At 40.6% G+C, this 23,077-nt stretch overlaps 2 protein-coding genes across 3 annotated transcripts in view; one reads left to right on the forward strand and one right to left on the reverse strand.

The window, feature by feature from the left end:
• The window catches only part of TSGA10 (testis specific 10), a 37,661-nt gene extending 17,871 nt beyond the window's left edge, over positions 1-19,790 (reverse strand). Inside the window, exons 1-9 of one of the 2 annotated variants that reach the window (XM_061377926.1) lie at positions 19,665-19,790; positions 13,873-14,082; positions 13,131-13,196; positions 11,656-11,856; positions 11,027-11,182; positions 10,512-10,685; positions 10,267-10,344; positions 7,920-8,071; positions 6,583-6,698 (exon numbers count right to left, since the gene is read on the reverse strand). In XM_061377926.1, coding sequence (XP_061233910.1) covers positions 6,583-6,698; positions 7,920-8,071; positions 10,267-10,344; positions 10,512-10,685; positions 11,027-11,182; positions 11,656-11,856; positions 13,131-13,196; positions 13,873-14,082; positions 19,665-19,712 — 1,201 coding nt within the window. In that variant the 5' untranslated portion in view covers positions 19,713-19,790. Of the gene's footprint in view, positions 1-6,582; positions 6,699-7,919; positions 8,072-10,266; positions 10,345-10,511; positions 10,686-11,026; positions 11,183-11,655; positions 11,857-13,130; positions 13,197-13,872; positions 14,083-16,164; positions 16,321-19,664 lie in introns of those variants that run through there. The other variant, XM_061377924.1, reaches the window with a different exon arrangement.
• Positions 19,600-21,623, forward strand: LIPT1 (lipoyltransferase 1). Its single transcript, XM_061377929.1, is given in 3 exon segments — positions 19,600-19,720; positions 20,155-20,361; positions 20,364-21,623. Coding segments are annotated over 2 exon segments (1,230 nt in total). The 5' UTR covers positions 19,600-19,720; positions 20,155-20,309; the 3' UTR covers positions 21,542-21,623.
• Positions 21,624-23,077: the final 1,454 nt, after the last annotated feature.

Consider the following 23,077-nt stretch of genomic DNA (forward strand, 5'->3'; position numbering starts at 1 on the left):
CTCTCCCTGTCTTCATTCAGCTAATAAGGTGTTACACACTACATTTACCTTTAAATGGTTAGAGAATTAATCCTTATTTGATCTACATGCACTGCATTCACAGAGGAGAACTACAGAAACCCTTCTTACCATGAGCCTTACATCTCATAAAAATCATGCAGGCTGCAAATTACTTTTTAAATACCAGTGTAATCGGGCTCATTGAATGATACTTGTTAACCACTTCCAGGAGATAAAACATCAGAAGTAAAATGATCTGTAGCTCAGTCTTTCAGGTACATCATAGCATATATTCACATTCTATTTTTTCCACAGAAGCTTTTCTTGTTTCAAAACACGAGATGAAAGGCACTCAAATTTCCACCTTGTATTTTTGGATGTATGCTTCTGGAACCTGCTAAGAAGACAGTGTTCAAACCTAGCTTTAAGGAAAATTCTGATGGAGCAGCTAATCCTGGAAACCACTTCAGGCACATTAAAGACAAGAAAATCATCAGTAGTAGTCAGCATGGCTTCCCCCAGTGGAAGATACCAATTGACAAATTTCTGTGATCAAATGACTGGCCTAGCAGATGAAGGGAGGGCAGTGGATGTTGTCTACCTTGAGTTCAGTAGGACTTCTGACACTCCCGTAAGATACTCAAGAGATGAGCTGTTGACATGTGGGCTGGATGAGGAGACAGTGAGGTGGATTCAAAACTATCTGAACAGCCAGGCCCAGAGGTTGATTACCAGTGGCACAAAGTCTAGTTGGCATGTGGTCACTAGTGATATGCCCCAGGTGTTAATGTTGGGTCCAGTCTTGTTTTACATCTTCATTGATGATCTTGAGGAACAGAGAGTACCATCAGGAATTTTGCTGGTGACAGACAATTGTGATGAGTGGCTGATACACCAAAGCGTCATCTGCCATCCAGAGGGACCTTGACATGCTGGAGAAACAGGCTGACAGGAATCTCAAAGTTTAAAAAGGAAAGTGCAAAATCCTGCACCTGGGGAGGAAACAACCCCAGGCACCACTACACACTGGGAGCCACCCAGCTGGACAGCAGCTTGGCAGGAAAGCTGGGAGTCCTGGTGGACACCAAATTGAACATGAGCCACCAATGTGCCCTGGGTGCAAATAAGATGAAGTAGTATCCTGGGCTGCATTAGGGAAAGTATTACCAGTTGATTAAGGTAGTATCTGTACTCAGCTCTGTGAGACACATCTGGAGTGATGGTTCCAGCTCTGGTCTCCCCAGTACAATAGAAACATGGACATACTGAAGAGAGTCCAGCAAAGGACCATAAGGATGAACAAGGGACTGGAGCAACTTGCTTATGAGGAAAACCTGAGACAGCTGGAAGTGGTTAGCCTGGAGAAGGCTTAGGAGGGAGGTCTTATACATAAATATCTGAAGGGAGAGTGCAAACAGCACTCTTGTCAGCTCAGTGACAGTATAAGAAGCAATGGGCACAAACTGGAACACAGGAGGTTCCCTCTGAATATTAGGAAACACTTTATCTCTGAGGTTGACCAAGCACTGGAACAGGTTGCCCAGGGAGGTTATGGAGTCTCTTTCCTTGGAGATATTCAAAAATCATCTGGACATGAGCAACTAGCTGTAGGTGGCCCTGCTTGTGAAAGGAGGTTAGACAAGGTGACCTTCAGAAGTGCCTTCCCAACCTCAACTACTCTGTGATTCTAAGCAAGGTTGTTGTCATGGTTTAAGCCCAGCCAGCAACTCAGAACCACGCAGCCGCTTGCTTATTCTCCCCTTTCTTTCCCCTGCTCCTGGAGGGATGGGAAGGAGAATTGTAAGAATGTAACTCCCACGGGTAGAGATAGTAACAGTCCAGTAACTAAGGTATAACGCAAACCACTGCTGCTGCCACCAATAATAATAATGATAAGGGAAATAACAAGGGAAGAGAATATAACCGTTCACCACCCGCCAACCAATACCCAGCCCAACCCGAGCAGTGATCTAGCCCTTGCAGGTAATTGCCCCAGTTTATATACTGGGACAAGGTGGCTGAGTGGTGAAGGCGATGGACTGCTAATCCATTGTGCTCTGCCTGCGCAGGTTCATATCCCATCCTCGTCGCCAAATAAGCTCAAAGTCCAGTTGTAGGAGAACGTAGGGTAGTCAAGCTTCCAAGACTACAGACACATCCAAGTGAGGTGCCGCATGTGGCAGCCTGCCATTCTTTACTGGGCATGACGTGCTGTGGTATGGAATACCTCTTTGGCTAGTTTGGGTCAGGTGTCCTGTCTCTGCTTCCTCCCGGCTTCCACTCCTCCCTGGTAGAGCATGAGACTCAGAAACTCCTTGGTCAGAGTAAACAGTACTGAGCAACAACTAAGAACATCAGTGTTATCAGCATTGTTCTCAGGCTGAGAGTCAAAAACACAGCACAGCACCAGCTACTAAGAAGGAGAAAAATGACTGCTATTGCTGAACCCAGGACAGGTGTGTTATCACCATTTTACAGAAAAGCAATGCAGGCACTAAGATCAATTGAAAGCGCTATCTGATTATTTTGGATGCCCAAACTGTGACCAACACTTTCAGGACAGAAAGTATTACATTTCAAAAAACCACAACTATGGACTGCTGTAACAGCTGTGAGTGCTCAACATTCCTCAAAATGAATAACCAAAGCATCAAGTCAAGCACTCCAAAAATAGGTCATATACATAATTAGTGAGCATTTCTGAAAAGCTGAATGTGCATCACCCCAAAATTCTAATGTATAGACAGCAATATCATTAAATACTGCATAGTAGTATTTAACAGTTTTAACAGTACGTGCTTTCTTTTTCTGCAATTACCTGTTTTATTCACTGTATTCTCAGCTAAGGAGAAGATCTGACAGACAAGCTTGCTTCACTAGACAACACTGATTTACTCCCTACAAAATTCTGCAGAAGTTGGTGCAAAGGCTCCTACAGAAAAATACCACATGATGCGTAATTAAAAACAGTACCATAAGTTAAAAACAACCAACCAACCACCCAAATTTGGGTTTATTTATTAAGTAGTACAGACAACCGTAATACTCACATTCCAAACTTCTTAGTGTTTGTCTCCCAAATAAGTTACATGTGTGAAAAACAAAAAGCATAATTTGGGTTCCTATTATGTATCACATAGAAGACAGCCATGGGGGGACTATACTGCTGTACACATTAATTTGCTGACAAAAGAACGTAACACGAGACTTGGAAACCCCTAGTTCCATTCCAGACTCCAAAATGGGAGAATGTTTTCTAGTAGACGCACACAATTTCTTTCCATCTTAGAACCATCTTTTCCAATTCTACCTATCCAAGAAGATACTATTAGCTGCTCATGCTTTATCTTCATTTTGGACAGCCCTAAGTTTTAAGGTTTCTCATTCTAAACTTCCCTACTAATACAAGACTCCTAAAACCATATTTTCCATCTCAATGTCCTTTTACTTCCAATCTTTCTCCTGCTTTCAGCATTATTATTCAAGTTCTGAATATTCTGTATTGTTCAAGTCTTACATATTCTGTGTGTATTCTGCCCACAATTTCTAATCATGATTTCTGTCCATAGCTCCAAGTCCTACCCAAAATCTCTGAGTTAGTCATCCAACTGCGAAAATCTTTCCAGTCTGTCTACACACTTCATACTAGCTCTCCTCACTGGATGTCTCTGACCCTTCTTCATGCCTTCCCCCCACTTCATTAATTTGCAGTCTCTGACTTCCCGCATTGCCCCAGCTTTCTCTTGTGCCACATCTACACTCTGTTTTTCAATTCACTAACTTCCAGTCTCGCTGCTTCATACTTACAGCCTCTTCCGGCAACCAACCCTCCTTGTTGCACATTCTTGTCCACCAGTGTTCTGGGTTCAGTCCAGGACAAGCCAATATCCATTCTTCACTTGTCTCCTGGCTCTTTAACTTCACTTCACCTACCTATTTCACTAGGATTGCCTGGCAAAATCTTGGAACAGATTCTCCTGAAAGGCATGCTAAGGCACATGAAAAAGAACAAGGTCCTTGGTGACAGCCAGCATGGCTTCCCCAAGGGGAAATCCTGCCTGACCAGTTTGGTGGCCTTCTATGATGGGGTTACAGAACTGATGGACAGGGTTAGAGCAGTTGATGTCATCTACCTGGACTTGTGCAAAGCGTTCAACACTGTCCCACACAACATCCTTGTCTCTAAATTGGAGAGACATCAATTTGATAGGTGGACCACTGGGTGGATAAAGAACTTGCTGGATGGCCGCACACAAAGAGTTGTGGTCAATGGCTCAATGTCTGGCTGGAGACCAGTAATGAGTGGTGTCCTTCAGGGATCGGTGTTGGGACCAGTTTTGTTCAACATCTTTGTTGCTAACATGGACAGTGGGATTGAGTGCGCCCTCAGCAAGTTTGCCGATGACACCAAGCTGTGTGGTTCGGTTGATACACTGGAGGGAAGGAATGCCATCCAGAGGGACCTTGACACGCTTGTGAGGTGGGCTGATGCCAACCTGATCGAGTTTAACCATGACAAGTGCAAGGTCCTACACCTGGGTCAGAGCAATCCCAGACACAGCTAGAGGCTGGGCAGAGAAGAGATTCAGAGAAGCCCTGCAGAGAAGGACTTGGGGGTGTTGGTCGATGAGAAAATGAACATGAGCCAGCTTCAGTGTGCGCTTGCAGCCCAGAAAGCCAACCATATCCTGGGCTGCATCAAAAGGAGTGTGACCAGCAGGTTGAAGGAGGTGATTCTGCCCCTCTACTCCACTCCTGTGAGACCTCACCTGGAGTATTGTGTGCAGTTCTGGTGTCCTTAACATAAAAAGGACATGGAACTATTGGAAAAACTCCAGAGAAGGGCCACGAGGATGATCAGGGGACTGGAGCACCTCCCGTATGAAGATAGGCTGAGAAAGTTGGGGCTGTTCAGCCTGGAGAAGAGGAGGCTGCGTGGAGACCTCATAGCAGCCTTCCAGTATCTGAAGGGGCCTATAGGGATGCTGGGGAAGGACTCTTCATTAGAGACTGTAGTGGTAGGACAAGGGGTAATGGGTTAAAACTTAAACAGAGGAAGTTTACATTGGATATAAGGAGGAAATTCTTTCCTGTTAGGGTGGTGAGGCACTGGAATGGGTTGCCCAGGGAAGTTGTGAATGCTCCATCCCTGGCAGTGTTCAAGGCCAGGTTGGACGAGGCCTTGGGTGAGATGGTTTAGAGCGAGGTGTCCCTGCCCATGGCAGGGGGGTTGGAACTAGATGATCTTAAGGTCCTTTCCAACTGTAACTATTCTATGATTCTATGATTATGCTGCCCTATCCAAATCTTAAACTCCGTATCCTCTTCTTACTTATACTGCAGTTGAAACCTCCTCACTTTCTTCTCTGAGTACGTTCTCTCCCCCCACCTATACTGTAGTTCCACTCCTTCAGCGTCTTCCACTGTTATTTCTGTAGTCACAGGATAACAGCACAATACAGTCTCCATTAATTTCAAGATTCTTTGCCTGGACTTGCCTCACAGTAATGAAAAATGCTAATAAATCTAGATTAGAACATGCTTCAGTCAGATTACGTGAGCCCTCAGATGACAAGGTCTAAAAAGTCTCTTTTCAGCTTTAATGAACTGATGTTTTAATTCTTTTTTAGGTTTAAAATACACCCAAACTCAGATGCATTTTCTGGGAATGACCAAAAGCATTCAGTGAGACATAGACTGACATGCCTATCAAACACTAGGTCCCTACATTACTGTACCGCTATTGGGATAGAAGTATAGGACTTTTAAAACAAAATAATGTGGACAAAACATCCCTGCCTCTAACCTTCTCAGGACTGGCTTAAACACCTTAACCAAAACACTGAAAAAACCCACAAATAAGTTCACTTTGAATGAAATGTTCATCCCAAACAAAATTTTTAAATTCAAATAACCTGAGTTTGAAACCTGTAATTAACAAAACCCAAGATATTTAATAGCATCAGTCAGCTCTAACATTAGCTGTAATTAGCTATAGCTTAGCTTTGCATTCCCTTCACAAATTCAGCACTGCATTTGAGAAAAGATTATGTCAACTACATGTATAGAAAATACTAAAAGACTTCTAACACAATACCGTTGCTATTTCGGAAGTAAGAACATATTCCCTGACACTACAGGAACAATAATTCATTAATGCACCTCCTTTACTCCCATAATATAAAAAACATGCAACATACAATATCAGATATATACTAAAAAGGATGTTTTCTTGATTCCATTATCATTATCTTATGGTGCTGAGAGGTGCTACCACCTCCTTAGTGGATCATAAATCAAAACGATATGCCCATATACCAACATGCATCGTACAGCTGACAAAACGTACTGTCACTGAAGCTTACTTGCAAGAGCTTGGTTACGTAATTTTAAAATGCAAAATCCTTCAATAATAAAAGAAAACTAATGTTTTGCACTTGGAATGTTAAAAATGGAAAAAATGTATTTATTTGCATTCAATACTTTTTCTTTCACCCCATAAGAAAAAAAAGAGCAGCAATTTAACAACTAGCTTCCTGAATGTTAGTTGAATTAATTATAAAAATTGTATCTGTCACTCACCATTTTTTTCATCCAGAAGTGTAATTTTCTTTTGAGCAACTTGCAGTTCATATTTTTTCTTAACAAGGCTTTGCTGAGCCTCTGAAAGACTCTGTTCTGTCTTTTCTTTTAATAAACTGGAAAAGCAGAAGCATTAAACAGGAGAATTCAGACATTTACATATTAATATTTTTTCCATTTTGAAATGTCAATAAACTTGTAGAAGTTAAAAAAAAGCAACATTCTTCCGTATGTTTTAGACTACTTGGGATATTTTATTAATGTTAACCTTAATTTCTGCATATTACAGTCTGAATACTCTTATAAAGAATCACAGAAAAGTAAGAAGTATTATTTATAACAAGTGTGAGAACTTCTCAAAAATTATGAAAATAAAAACCCTGACTTGGGACATATATTGGAAAGTCTGACCTATTTCAAGTTATACCCAAGTCATCTGTTTAAATCATGTAGCAATATTAATGATTCTAGCACCCAGTATTACCACCAATTAAAATCCAGCAAAAAAAAAAAATATTACAACACCCAACTGGTGTTGACTACACCAATCACTCGTAAGGACACATAGGTTTAAGAGAGTGTTTGCCTAACTAAAGTGTATTTATGGAAATACAAGAGGAAAAAGTCAAAGTATCTTCTCTTGCAGTCTGTTCACTCTGTGGCCTAGTTCAGTCCGTGATCTAGTTCCTTATATCTCTCTGCACAAACTTCACATGTGATTGATCTTTCCTTCCAGTCAGTAAATTATCCTTTTTTATCTTGCACTTGTTCAAGATCTGACTGTGATTTATCACTGACTTGTGCTTTAATCCCTAACAGCTTCAACTGAGTCTAGTCCCAGTTACATGCTTCTGAACATGGCTAGGAACTCCAGTTGAGCAGCAGGCTACAAACTTTATACAAGGCTTCAGTTTTATTTCCTCTCATGAAAAAGCTCCAAGAATAAGAAAAGAATGTTTGAAACTAACTATACATGACACTCATTATTTTATGTGTTTGTTTGCTTTCATAAAAAATAATAAGAAATCAGAGAAAAAAAACTCAATTTACCAAAAAACATCCATCTCTGCAGCTTCTAATAGAAAGCTCCTAACTCTTAGAGTGAATTTTACTTTTTCCCTGAAGATGGTTTTCAGTGTATCATAATATCAACAAGCTGAGAACATTTACATATAAATAAGCAACTAGGAAACCAATTTCATTCCAAAAAGAAGGATGGCTCATAAGAACAGCTATCATAAATTCCTTTGCCTTTGAGCTATACAACAGTTATGAAAACAAATGAACATAGGCTGACGTTAATCAACAAACTAATGCAATTAAATACATTGACTTACTTAAGTGAAACACATTCAGCTTCCCGTCGACTCAGCTCAGCTTCAGAGTCCAGTGCTTTTCTTGCCAATCTTTTCATCTCAGTTTCCAGAGAATCAATGGTGTCTTTCATTAGCGTCACTTTGGACACCTGTTCTAACCGTTCACTCTCTAACTATAAATGTAATTAAACAGTAAAAGATGGAAAAAGATGATTTATACAGAAATCCTCCCATTGATTCAGATTCTACTGGTTTTAGCACAAATCTTTTACTGAAGAACAAATGTCCACGTATCTCATTTACTCGGGGCTGACTCCAAGTCTACTGAAGGTAGCTGGCAAAGATGAAATATGATTTTCACTTACTTTGAAGGACAATCAATTTCTGGTCTTTCAGATCTCTGGGAAAATTTTCATTCATTAATGTATATTTTAGGTGGGTAATTATGCCCAAGGGCAAAAATATTTGGTATTTATCAATACTGAAATTTTTCAGTGCAAAATAATTCACAGAGATCATTATTATGAGTGTATGAAGGGAGAAATCCCGGTTTGGGATGACTTTAGGCCTCTACTAAGTTATAGATACAGATATGGATAGAGAAATCACTGTAAAACATTTGCATAAAGCACTGTATCACCAAGTTACCACCATGAGGCCTTCAGGTCTGTGCCTTGAAAAAGAACAGGTTCAAAACCACTCGCACAGACTCCAGCAAAACTACTTTCAAATCTACACTTCAAAGAAAGATGTGTTTATTAAAATGCTCACACTTAACACCACTCAAAGAACTGTCCTTTATAAATTATCGGAAACACCTCTTTAAAGGTAAAAAAACTCACTTCACCCCTCTCCTCACTTACTGATTCTTTCAGTACTAATTTCTGTATTACTATATTCAGAAGTCAGACTTCTAAAGAGCAAGTGAGTAAGCCCCTGGCACATAGTAACTTTTTCAATACTAGTGTCATAAATTTCATATTGATGTATTGCCCTCAAAGGACACCAAATGAATTGAAGAAATAAGATGACATACCTAAACCAGGACTATTACCAATTTTCATTATATATCATATGTCAAACATGCGACTGAAGCTAATTTGCTACTTGGAGCACCCAGAGCTATTTAAACCTCCAGTGCATTCTTCATTGCAAATGCACTCAGTTTAATGTTATAATCCTTGGAACTATACTTAATAGCTGTGTAGGATTTAAAAGGCTGAAGAGGAGAATTAACCGGAAATTATAACCAGAAAATCTATAAGATACACAACAGAAAACAATGTTAACCTATTAAAAAGACAAGTTCTATCAAGACTGTAGATGTATTTAAGATTTATATTAATTAATGTTTTAATTTTCTGTTTTGGCACCATACATTAGCAAACAATTGCACACACAAATAATTTAAGCCATATTAAATAGGACTTGCCAGAACAGTACAATTATATTTGGTTTTGGAGCATCAGGCTTTACAGTGTGCAATCATAGATAATACACACTGGAATGAACTCCAAGAGGTCTCTAGTCTAAACTCCTGCTTAAAGCAGGGCCAGCTTTGAGGTCAGGCTGATTCAGGGCTTTGTCCAGTCCAGTCTTGAACATCTTCAAGGTTGGGAACTGCTTGACTGTCCTCATGAGAAAAAGGCTTTTCCTTATTCAATATGGTATATTCCAGATGTGGTCTAATGAGTGCTCAATAAATGAGGATAATCATTTCCCTCAAGCTACTGGCTGCATCCTGTTCACACAGCCTAGCACGCTCTTGGCTACCTTTGCCACCACAGCATACTGCTGGCTGATATAAAGCTTGCTTTCTAGCAGAGCTGCTCCCACATCCATTGATCCCCAACCTGTACTGGTGCCACTGGCTCTTCCCAAATTCAGAAGTTGGCATTCATCATTGTTGGACTTCAAAGGTTCCTGTTTTCCATTTTTCCTACCTGTCTTGGTCCCTGTGGATGACTGCCCTGCTCTAGAGTTTATCAACAGTTTTCCCTAACTTGCTGTTATTTGCAGACCTTATGAGCATGCATTCTGTTGCCTCCTTCAAGTCACTGATAAAGATGCTTAACAGGACAGGCCTCAGAACCCCTGTGGTGCTCCATGTTAACAGTCTCCAGGCTGAATTAACTTCTACCTCACAAAACTGACCATCCAATCAAGTTTTTTCCCCATCCATCCAGACCTTAACATTTTAACCTGGATACAAGAACACTGTAGGTAACAGTCTCAGTAGTCTTGACGAAGAACATCCACTGCTCTCAGCCTGTTGTTTCCCGATAGAAAACAATTAGGCTGGTCCTGCAGGATTAACCATGATTATCATCTGTATTACATTTACAGTTCCATAAATATTTTCTCTTACATTTTGAATAGTAGCTTCTAGCTCTTCAATTCTCTGTTCCAAACGAGCCTTTTCATTAAACACAGTCTCTTGGGAAATCTGTATCACATAACAACAAAACCCCATAAAGAACAAGTCTGAACTCACCGCAGACATTTAACACAATTAACTCTCAGGACTAGAAGTCTTTACCAACTTTAATTACACTACTAAGTAGTTTTCACTACTGGTTAAAATAACCAGGGTTGGGGAGGCTGGAATCAAACCTTTAACTGCTCCCTGAGGCTATCACGTTCCGTAGTCATCCTTCGAAAATCTGACAGTACTGTATTCCTTTCCATCTCCACTTGTCTTAACATAGCTTGAGCTGTCGCAGTAGCTTTAGGACTCCCTGGGCACTTGATAACTTCCTGACGAAGTTGGGAAATCTCTTGCTGTGACTGTTTTTAAAATCAGCAACATAACAGAAATAGGGACTAGATAATGTAATATATTACTGTGGCATAGGGGTGGTAATGCAGAGCATCACAGAAACTATACAATATCAAAGTAATGATTTGTGCGCATATTCTTTGATTCAGAAAAGCATTATTAACTCAGGACAGCACTTACAAACTTGCATTTATCTGACACATACAAATCACAGAATTTCCATAGCTTTTTTCTATTTTTTAAGCAAATGCTTTGCTCTTTTTTTTTTTAATGTGAAAAAAGAGGAATTTTTTTCTTGCACATGACCTGGGGTTATTTTAATTAATCATACAAAGATAAATTAAATTACCCGTTCATAAAGATTGACCATTTTGTCTCTCTCAGCTGTTAAAACGTTGAGGTTACCCTGAATTTCTGCTATATGGCGCTCATACTTTTTCTGCGTTGACTTAAGTTCTTCACGTTCTCTCAGTATTTTCAAAACGTCTGGAGCAAAGGTCACTCCCTTAAAGAATATGAGATATAAGGTTAAAGTAGAGAAACAAAACTTGATATGATTTCTTATTATATCTGTTTTGGAAATTTCTATGAAAGGTTTAATAAGACTCCAACCTAGTACCTTCTAGATAGTCAAGACTGTACATATACATTTCTTAGTATTAGAGACCAGATATACATACCATTTTCTAAAATCCACATTCAGTTTGAGCAGCAAATATCTATCACTAATGGTACTGACAATTCTGTTAACAATTACTTAAATTGTAAGCACTTGTGAGGAACCATTTAAACTGATACACATGCATGCAGTATAAAGCGGAAGTTCACATTATTGGCCCATTCCCATATTAAGCATCCTTCACTTTATAATCAATTAGTTTTTCTTCCTGCTAATTATAGCTTTAATATTTTAGCACAAGATAAACCAACATTCTAAAAATGCATTCCTCCCTTTTCAAAGTGTTTTCCCAGGCTCACCTGGATGGATGAATTTTTTTTTAGCATGCTGCCACAAGTATTGGTTCGCTTAGGACTTGCAAGTGTGTTCCTAAATATCTTCAGCAAATTCTCAGTCTCATTTTTATAGTAGTCTCTTTCCTCTTCCAACGTCTTAATAAAGGCATCAAGCTTTGAAGGTGACCTCCCTTGCTTGATTTCAGCTTCTGTTTGTAAAATAACCTGCAAGTGCAAAAAATGAGAGAATACATTCACTGAAATAGAATTTTGATAATGGATGATACTTCAATGTAAAATGGATAAACATACTCTTCAAAATACAGATAAAGCAGATATCTAATGAAAATAAATATACATTTAATACTTTAAAGTAACTTCTGAATGTATTTTCTCTTTTTTATTATATTGCAGAATATATCTGAATGTCCTTTTAGAATGGATCTAACAGGACAGAAAAGGACATAAAAGCTGAATGTTAATTAACTTGGAAAATATCTGTTCAAAAATAAGGAGGGCAATTAAGATTTGCATTGGAATATTTAATGAATTTTTAAATATGAAAGACATTAGGCTGCTATGTTTGCTTAAGATCCATGAAAGGTGAATTTCTGAAATGGAAATAAAGTAATGTGCAAATAAGTATAGCTGAAATATAGGAAGTCATGTAGGGGCCTAAAACGAATTTTGAGGATGAGCTGCAATTCCCAAGTTCAAGATTGCACACCCAGTTCCTCTCTGTTACAATCTATCTGTTAGAAGTACCTGAATCATGGGAGTTTAAGCACCTAGAGAGTACTAAACTCTGAAAGTGTATTATTTTTGTTAAGACACATGCAGAAGTATGCCTTTAAATCCCTGAAAAGTTAGAAATTAATCACCTAAATCTGTCTGTCTAGCTGTTAAATCCCAAATTTTCTGGCTGAAGGACTGAAATCTTTCCAGGGTAACTGAACAGTAAGCTCTACAGAATCAGAGTGGGTTTTTTTCCATAGGGGATTCTTTGCAGGATTATGGCATATGCCACATTAAATTACCTTAAGAAATTATTATCTTGAACACATAAAAAAAATTCCCCATCTATTTATACTGGAAGCAAGTGAATGAGTCCACTTAATACATCCAAATGTTAATTTAAGTTAGATTTACCACTGTAAATGGCAAATATTTTTACTATTATGACATTGTATACATATTCAAAATGTTACTTCTTTCTCTTTTGCAAGTGATTTACAAGGTATTCAAAACAGTTGCATGCAATTTTGTGAAAAAAATCACTAAGAATCTCAAAAGCAGAATCATTACCGGCTAGCTGCAAACCAGAAAGATTCCTATCCAGCTAGAGACAGCGAATTACAAACAATAACAGATATATTTATCCATTCTATAACTTGTAAGTTATCAGTGAAAACAAAGTGGAATTCACTCATACAAGTATTAATTTCATGTGGAAGTGATCTGATTTCATAGTTACATATATAAATACATGCTTAACTTACAGATTTTAGTGTTTTCACTGAGTGTTCCAGCTTCTTTATCGTCTTCTGCTGGTTCTGAATTTGAATCTACCATAAAAAAAAAAAAAAAAAAATCTAGAGCAGGAGACGCACTAATTTTGTATAATCATTAGTGCAAATCCAGCATTTTACCTCAAGTGTTCTAGTTCAAAAGAGCATTTTTTACATGTTTTATAGTTTGACTAGCCTTAAAACATACAATAAACTTAATCTAGAAGGCAATCAATTAAAAGTTGCATTTCAGGGTGAGAAGAAACAGTAACAGTTGAATTACTCTCAGGTGAGTGAATGGCAAAAGAAGCATGGAATATTTATTCCCAGGACCATCTTGCAGTGAAACTGCCAAAACCAGGGACAGTTTACTGGCTAAAGAAATAAGGATGTAGTTACTCTAACGGCAAACAAAGAATATGCTTTCTCCCATCTGACCACTACTGCATCACATAATTCCATGTGCATAGAATGCCATTTTCCTGTGAAATCAAAAACATTTTTCACTGAAATTACATTCTTTCCAATTGCATGATTTTAATCATTGAACTTAAAAAATAGCAAAAATGCCAGAACCCATCCACTCTTCCTTCATTCCAGCAAATATATTTCAACACAGAGGTGAAAGCTAGAAATTCAGCCCAAAAGGTAAACAAAACAGAACAGCTCCCTGTAATATTAGCAACAAACATTAAAATATCATTGCACAATATTAATTCTAACAAGTAGCCACCTTTGCTTCCTTAAGCTCCTTATCAGAAGTATTCAATAGCAATTCTTTTTCCAGCTGCTCAGACAGTTTGTCAATTACAGCCAGTTCTTTACACAGGTGATCATTTTTACAGGTGAACCTATCCACTTGACTTCCCACTGCTTGCTTCGTATTAAGAAGTTGTAGGACATGTTGCCTTAGCTCATAGTTTATCTTCTTCAGATCTTCAATCTATGAGGACAAGGAGGAAGAAAGAATTTTAATTAATCTTCAAGGATTTGCAAGGACTATTTCATACGTAATTTACACTTAAGGAAAAAAAATCAGTATATATTATTCACAAATAAAGAATACGCACACTACTAGCACCATTTTGAACAGATTAATCTGGAAGGGCATGGACAATGCAGAATCTGATCTTTAATGTTTATGCTAAAATTATTTCAAGCTGGGCTGCCACTGCAGTTATTGTCCCACAGCACTGTGAGAGGAAATGTCTCTCCAGGCCAGGTCTAAAGTTTCCAACAGCTACTCACTATGGTTCTGTTAGGTCCTAGGAATGCCCTTCAATCCTCCTACTTGAGTTGTGGTGGTATGCTTTCCACAAGCTTCAGAAAGGCCAGTAGAAATGTAGCAAATCAATTATTAATGCAAATTCATTGATTAATCAAGATTAGCTATTTCTCTGAAACAATGTTGGTTTTTTAGAAACTATTACATGGCCTTTCTGTAAGGAACCAGAAGTTGCCAACTATTTTGGCACCATCAACTTGCTGTAACATCTCAGTCTGCAGGAGTGTTACTGCCTCCTGCAGCATTTCAATGTTCTGAGACCTCAGATTTCTAAAATCCCAACCTAACTGAGACAGGGATACAGTGCCATGCAGAAACTCCACTGCTTTCACAGGCTGATCCTGTAATGCATGAGAAATCAATACAGCCAAATACTGAATTCTATGAGGTTTACTTTGATTCTAATAGTCAGAGTTTTTCTCAGGTACTATTAGCATTGCACAAGCGTACATTCTGAATTACCTAGGAAGTCCTGAAAGAAGCTTTGTGACGGAAAGCTTTCTGGATGGGCTCTGTCCTGTGACATTCTGCAGTAGTTATTTTTGCCACTTCTTCTATTCAATGCATATACAAATATATCAGGAAAGTCAATGAAAAAATAATGAATTTATTTTCATTGTCATTTTGGTTTTATGTTTCATCAAGCCTGATCCAGCTAATGCTATTGAATTACTAAGAAAGCACAGTTATGACCCCAGAAACATAATCCTGGAGTGGTTGCGTGGAAAAGTAGTTTAAAACAAACAACCAAAAACACACACCACAGAAACCACCCACAAAATGCTCTAGAGACAGCGTCTGTACGTCCATGGCTTGTGATTCCTACACTTTTATGAAGTTATAAAATCTGGGGAGAATACCACTCTGATATTACTGAAGTTCTCAAGGATACCTGTTTTACAAAGTGGGAAGAGAAGAGCTAATAAAGGACAGGGAGGGTAAATCCCACTCTGAACCTGAATGTACAAACAGTACTTAAAATGACAAAATTGAAGCCCCAGTCACATCTATACCCTCAAGTAACTGACTACACCAAAAGTGGGTTTGTTCCTCCACACAGCCAACCTGTATCATACCTTAAGGGTCCTTTCCCTTACTCTATGATTTCGTTGCTCCCAGTCTTCTCTTACACTTCCCTAGACCTTCCAGAAAAGGAATAGATCAGAGTAATCTGCAAGCTATCTTCACTGTAGTATCTTCACTGTATCACTGCCTCTTCACAGTATCTTCACAGTATCTTCATTGCCTCACTGAGCAACGAGGACTCAAATTTCCAGACAGTATTTGCTCATCCACAGTACTAATTTTACTCAACTTGTGAAGGAGCACTTTTTGAAAAATAATATGATCATTCACATATTATTTATTTATATCTCCTAAAAGAACCATTATTTATGCTTGCCACAGAGCAACTGAGATTTAACTACCACTGTTGGCACCTTCTACCACCATCCTCTGAACTGTAATATTGCAGTCCCCTTGCGACAGGGGTAGAACCTCACACTCAGACCACACTAAGCTTCATAGGATCACAGAATGGTTTGGGTTGGAAGGGACCTTAAGATCGTCTATTTCCAACCCCCTGCCACGGTCAGGGACACCAGGTTGCTCCAAGGCAGGTCCGGCCTGGCCTTGAACACTGCCAGGGACCCCACAGATGTTCTTTCCTCCTTGTTCTCCACAGCTTACGCAGAGACAGCACCTGCCGTTCCCGCAGCCCCCCCTCCCGGCGGTCACTACCTTACGGCGACTCTCAGCTCTCCCCCTCCAGGACCCCGGGGAGCGCCGGGCGCTCATAGCCGCTGCCGGCGCCCACCTGAGGCACCCGCAGTGGCGCCCGCTCTCCCGCCCAGCCCAATGGGCGGTGCCAAGCCACAACGTCTGCCTCCCTCCGCGTTCCCCGGGCGCCTGGCAACAGCCTCAGCCTCCCAACCGTCCCAGTCAGCTCGCCGAGAGGGAAAGGGGAGCCACAGCCCCGCGTAGCCCTGGTCCTGAGCCCTGGGCTCCTCCTCGCCTCTCCGCGGTGAGGTGCAGCTCTCCAGGGTGGGAGCACAGCGAAGGCGGGAGGTGGTTCTTCCAAAGTCGAGTGAAAGCCCTAGCTAGACGGGACGGCTGTGAAGAGCTGTAGAAACCCCGACTCTAGCTCTCCCCCTGAAGGAAAAGTTATCCCTAACCATTGCGTTATAGAATCACTGACTGGTTTGGGTTGGAAAGGACCCTAAGATCATCTAATTCCAACTCCCCTGCCATGGGCAGGGACACCTCGCACTCGACCAGTCTTTGAAAGAGGCTGCTTTAGGTAGTTCCAAAGTCAAGCTGAGAAACCAGAGATAAATGTCCTCTGTTCCCTGTTATCCATTAGCACGGATTTTATAATCTGGAGACAGTGCCGGCTGAATGACAGGTCACTTTTGCAAGCTGTCACTATTTAAGCACTCATGGATAGAGCTCACCTTTTTGGAGGTTAGGAGTGCCCGATACCTCTGAAGTATGATACCAACCACAGATAGAGAAGAAATTGGAAAATTTTAACTTCCAGGAAAAAAGCAAGAGAAACAAGACTTTTTATTTTCCTCTCCCCATCCTGGGTTTCTTACAAGTCACTTCCTGATTTTGGTATGGTGGGAATCATCAGATAAGACTGCATTATCAGGCACTGGAATAGGTTGCCCAGGGAGGCTGTGAATGCTCCATCCCTGGCAGTGTTCAAGACTAGGTTGGACGAGGCCTTGGTATGGTTTAGAGCAAGGTGTCCCTGCCCATGGCAGGGGGGTTGGAACTTGATGATCTTGGGGTCCTTTCCAACCCTAACTATTCTATGATTCTATGCTGATCTCCGAAAGAAATGTGAAAAATACATTTCAGGTTTTCATAACTTTACCAAAATTTTTCTACATTAAAATTCATTTTAGGGGTGAAATAAGGTATTTTTGATTGGTTTTGCTCTGATATGTCTACAGTTTTCTCTGACATACGGTGTGTTCTCTCTTATATGTTAATGCTGGTTAAGGTTGTGCTGAGCAGTTGCTTTGCTTTCTGTGCACAAAACAAAGCTTTGTTAATTAAAGAAGGTCATACATGGAATTGTTTTCAAAAGCAAAACCAATAATTGCTGTATTCTGCAGGTATGTAATTTATAAGATAGTAGCCTAGACTAAGAAATTTAAAAATTCCAATCCAGAAGAGATAAATCACGGTTTGTATTTATAAATTCATACTTCTCACTTATTTTCATAATATTTCTAATTATCTTGCTGGGTTTGTTTCCAAAAAGAGTGACTTTTCAGTAAAGGTATTTATTGTTGCATGTAGAGTTTATCGTTCAGCATAGAAAACAGAACCATGGCATCTTTACCTGACCACCTAGTACTCTCCCCACTTTACATTTTTTAGCAGATTCTGGTTCTAATTAAGAGAACCCAGTTTTGAACTACAAAAACAGGGAGGGTAACAGCTCGCAGCGTGCTTTTAGTGACACCCCATGGCAAAATGACATATTGCAAATTTCCAAGAGCCAAGTGCCAAAGTGGAAACTAATGCTTCAACATCTTGTTTCTAGTTAACTGCAGAAGCCCCACACGGTGCATTTCACGTCCTCTGACCAGTTAAAGTGCCCAGGCTAACCTCTGCATTTTGCCAACTGCCTCAAAAGTTGATTTTTTGATATTTAGAACACTCAGCACATTTTTCTGGACAAAGTTCACATGCTTTTTACCCTATGCATTACAGAATTAGCCCAAGTAAAGTTTCACCAGTCTAATTTAGCAACAAATTGTGCCCATTTCAAACTGCTTAAAATAATTCCCAACTTTTTTTTTTACTTTTTTTTTTTTTTAAGTGGCAATACAATATGCCAAGTGCTTGGGCACACATCACATCAGGATGCTTTTAGTCTTGTTCCTCTCACTAGTCACCACCGGCACACGTGCAGTGATGATTTCTTACTTTCTGCTTGCCCTACTACACCCACATTTCTTTTAAGAGTTTGGTAAGAATATTTCTGCTCCTAATGATATGGTTCTTCAGTAGGAAATAACAGCAAGCTCACATCTTTAATCTCAAAGTCTTTCACCCTTATCCGTCTTCTTTTCTCCTTTGCCATTCAGGGAAGACAGCTGTTCTAGTTCTGTTTCTTTGATTAGAAGGTAAAATGCAATTCAGGCCACATCATAAATAGGTCTCTTTATTGATAAAGCAAATATATGAACACCCACTTACACGCCCAAAGCCAAATTGCTTCCTCAAGTAATTTCACTGTTTCATCTGAATAAGGACATCAACTTGGCATTTCTTCCTAAGCCTCCTACTTATAGAACCACAAAGTGTAATTACTTACCTGTTCAACAGAAATAACCTACATGAATTCTCACAACCCACTGTACCAACCTTTTTCTCTACAATTCCTTAATGTCTTGGGACTCCAATATAAAGGCAGAATGGAAGATAAATGCATGCACCATGCCCTTTATAAATACACATACACCCAGCAAGAGACATACAGCACACACCTGCCCATATAGATACTACTGTGGATAAAAACTTCAGCACTAGCAACAAACAAGATCTGACAGCATAAACACTGACAATAGCTCTTGAAGAAGGTATAGCCATGGTCCGGTAGACTTGAAAAATGGATTAAATCAACGCAAATCTGAAGACAATCTGCTGCATGTAATACATCTTTAGTTATCTATCAGCTCATTAATGAATTATGATACTGACACGTAACTTGTGTATCTTCATGAATACTGCAGTTTCTATGTATTTCACAAATCTTTGTGCATTTATGTTAACTTGTTCAGTCTCCTTTTGAACTCACGAAAGCTTCTAGCATCCAGAACATCTTGTGATGAGGAACTGCACGGCTGGGTCTCGCACGACTAATCATCTGTTCTATTTGTTGTGCATCTGCCTGTTGCTGGCATGATCCGATACTTCGCAGTTACCGTGCTGGCAGAGGCGGTAACAATCAATACCTACCATTTTACAACCGCTTACCACAGGAGGTTCGGTTTGGTTTTTTATCAGGCTGAAAAGCTTTAAGTCACTTGGCAGCACACTGCACAGCAGCTGACCATCCTTACTTCTCAACCTCCTCCAGCCATACCACGTCCAGGCCGCGGCATGAGAAGCGCCACCCGCTCCCCTCAGCTGGCACTCCTGCACCATGAGCGGGATGATGGATTTGCCTTCCCGGTTTCCCGCCGGGCGGCAACGGTACCGCCCCCAGCACCTCTAACCTCGGGAACCGGAAGGGATTGGTGTCGGTGTGGACGCTGCACTGCCATTTCTACCTGTGAGTAGCGACTCGCGGCCCGCAGGGTCGGCTGTTTAACGGAAAGGGGAGGAAGGTGGCGGGCCAGGGTTGCATCGCCTTGGTGCAGCCCCGTGGTGGGATGGGGCCTGCTGCCGCACGGTGAGGGGTGGCCGCTGAGGGAATGCCAGAGCGAAGAACGAAATGGCGCCCGGCTCCGGTACCTCCGCGGCCTTGTCTCGCCTCTCGGTTGGGCGCTGCAGGCACCGTGGCAGCAAGCTCTGCGCCCGGCTGGCTCCTCACTGACCCAACGAGTTCGTGAACTTGGTGCACCAGTTTTGTTTCGTTTTGGTTTGGTTTTTAATCATAACAAAAGTGGACTGCTAAAATTAGGTTTAGCAAAATACACAAAGTAAAATTGTCTTAGTGAGGGGAAAATACACAGCTTAATTCCATTTTTTCTCTTGGTCTTTTAGGCATTAAGGGCAGTGAGGAGAAGCTACTGACAACCCCCACTTTTATGTTAAGCACATGTCAGGGTTTGAATCACATCACTAGCTTCAGGAGAATCGTGCCTTGTAACTCGCATCACTTCAGGAGCATTGCTGCTTTGGGAAGAGCATGACGCATCATGACTGCCACTAGCATTTCATTTCAGTCACAACAGCAGATTGTGCACTTGCCACGTTCAGCATTACTAGATTGAGCATTGCTTCCATCTACTGTCCAGTTATTAAGAACATGGTGCTCCAGTCATCATTAAAGAACTGCCTTCAGCTACCCTGCATCCTCCAGGCTCCAAAAGCTGGCTTCAGAAGCACGGCAAGTGGAGGCCTCATTATGCAGTCTACTTCTAATGATGTTTACCAAAATCTGGCTGTGGAAGACTGGATCCATGACCACATGAATTTAGAGAACCAACAGGTCCTTTTCCTTTGGAGAAATTCCCCTGCTGTGGTAATAGGGAGACATCAGAATCCCTGGCAGGAATGCAACCTCAGGCTATTGAGGCAAAAAAATATAAAACTAGCCAGGAGAAGAAGTGGAGGAGGGACAGTGTACCATGACTTAGGCAATATCAACTTGACTTTCTTTACAACGAGGAAAAAACACGAACGAATGGAAAACCTGAAACTAGTTGTGAAGGCCCTGAAAGCCTTGCGCCCACAGTTAGATGTACATGTCAGTGACAGATATGATATCTTGCTAGATAGGCAATACAAAATCTCAGGTACTGCTGCAAAACTGGGAAGGACAGCTGCTTATCACCACTGTACTTTACTCTGTAACACAGATAAGTTTGTTTTATCTTCTGTGCTAAAAAGTCCTTATAAAGGGCTAAAAAGCAATGCTACTCCTAGCGTGCCTGCCACAGTGAAAAATCTCTTTGAAGAGGACTCTAGTTTAACGTCTGAGCTGCTTCTGGATGCCATTGCTGAACAATATGCAATGCAGCACCAAATTGATCATCATATCCACTTAATAAATCCAGCTGATGAGACTGTGCTTCCTGGAATTAACAGTAAAGCTAAAGAACTACAAACCTGGGAATGGGTGTATGGAAAGACACCAAAGTTCAATGTTAGCACTCATTTTAACATAGCCTATAAAGATTCTGTTCTTGATGTTAAAGTAGATATGGATGTAAAGCATGGAAGGATTGAAGTCTGTAACATTGATCTGCCAGAGCAATGGTTGCCAGCAGCACTGTGCAGTGAGCTGGTGAAGAACCTCACTGGCAGTAAGTTTTGCCCAAATGAAACCACTGTGATAGTGACAACATTACTAAGAGCGTATCCACAAGATGGTGACTTGCAGAGCAGATGGAATCTGCTGTGTGAGAATATAAAAATGTTAATGTGACTTGCACTTTGAAAATGCAAGTTAAACTGCTGCTGCTTTTTATTTATTGAAAAAATTAAAATGTTAATTTCTACAAGCTGAATTTTTCTCTTATTAATCATTCAAACTGTTTAAACCCTGTGCTTTTGCCTAATATTACCTACTAGCAATTAGATTTACACTGCCTGCACCCAAGGTTCCCAAACTGTGGGATGTAAACCACTGCAATAGGCTGCAGCCCTGTATTGCTCCATGCTGACAAACATCATTGCTGCTTAAATCAGGCAAAACAGTGGAGGCATCCCAAACTGGCTCTGGAGCCAAGAAGGTACAAATGGCTGATGCAGATGGGATGGGGTAGATGGAAAACTGCTGTGGTACTGCTGCACTGGATCCCCCAGCCTGTATCCCACTTCTTGCAGATAACAGCCCAAAGGATGTGTCCCAGGGCCTGAGCTGTGTAGGGGAGAGCTGTGTGTCCCCCCTGGTTTCTGGTTGAAAGTCCTTTCTTGCAGTGTGGTGACCCTCTGCCTGGTAGTAAGCTAAGCGAAGTGAATCAGTCCAACAGTTCCATGCTGGATTAGGGCTTTGGTCTGTGCAAACAGAGAAGGGCTTAGGAAATTCAGTGTAGAGGTTTATGTGATGAGGGTAGGAGAAGCTAACTGGGGCAGAGGCCATACGTGCCTTCTTTGTACCCACGCTGCTTGGCACAAAGCTGGAAGTCACTGCTGCCATAGGTACTGCTATCTGAGATAAAAACGGGAATATTTCTACATTAGGAAGTACACATGTATGAGAAGCAAGTGCCTTATGTTAACATCTAGGAGAAAATTAGCTAATGAAAGGCAATAATGAACTGAAAATCACAGTTTTCACGTTAAGTAAAAATAATAGTTTAATATAAACTAACATTATGAAAGAAAGGCTCAAGATGTATTTCTCTGTTGACAAATAAGCAGAATGCAACTCTGATCAGGTTAGAACAAAAGTAGTTTAGTGCTACAGCTGAAGGAGAAGACTGCTGATGTGAAGTCTGCCCAAAAGAGGCAGTCACAGGGTTTATATACCTTTTGTGTTACACAACTCTTTCTTCACCAAACTGCCCTTTAATAGCAGTAAAATTTGCAGTGGGAGGTTCATAAAGAAAAAAAGCCATAAATTCGCCTGTTGAGGTGTGCGCAGTACGGTAGAGTCACAATATACAGCACAACCCAATTTACATCAGTGTCTTTTCCCAGGAGGTTAACTGGAGTTGGAGGACTTGAAAGCACTGTATCCAGAAATGATGGAGAGTTACAGAGAAAGGCTTGTTTACTGGATGACATATGAGCTGTCTTGAAATACCAACAGAATTTACTACTTCTGAAGATAAGGGAACTGCAGGAAAATTAGGGACACATTAAGTAGATTGAGAAATGCCAGTAACAGGCAAGAAACAGTGTTGCTGTTCTGGCCTAAAGGAAGTAAAGGAGCAATAATGTTCATGTCCTTGGGGCTGGCCTAATTGCATTTCTGAGGCTGTGGCAAGAAGGAAAAGTTGGGTGGAAAGCTAGGGTA

The sequence above is a fragment of the Neopsephotus bourkii genome, unplaced genomic scaffold (assembly GCF_033783945.1).
Source record: "Neopsephotus bourkii isolate Nb327-2 ecotype Australia unplaced genomic scaffold, CSIRO-AGI_Nbou_v1 NB_1760, whole genome shotgun sequence".
Lineage (NCBI taxonomy): Eukaryota > Metazoa > Chordata > Aves > Psittaciformes > Psittacidae > Neopsephotus > Neopsephotus bourkii.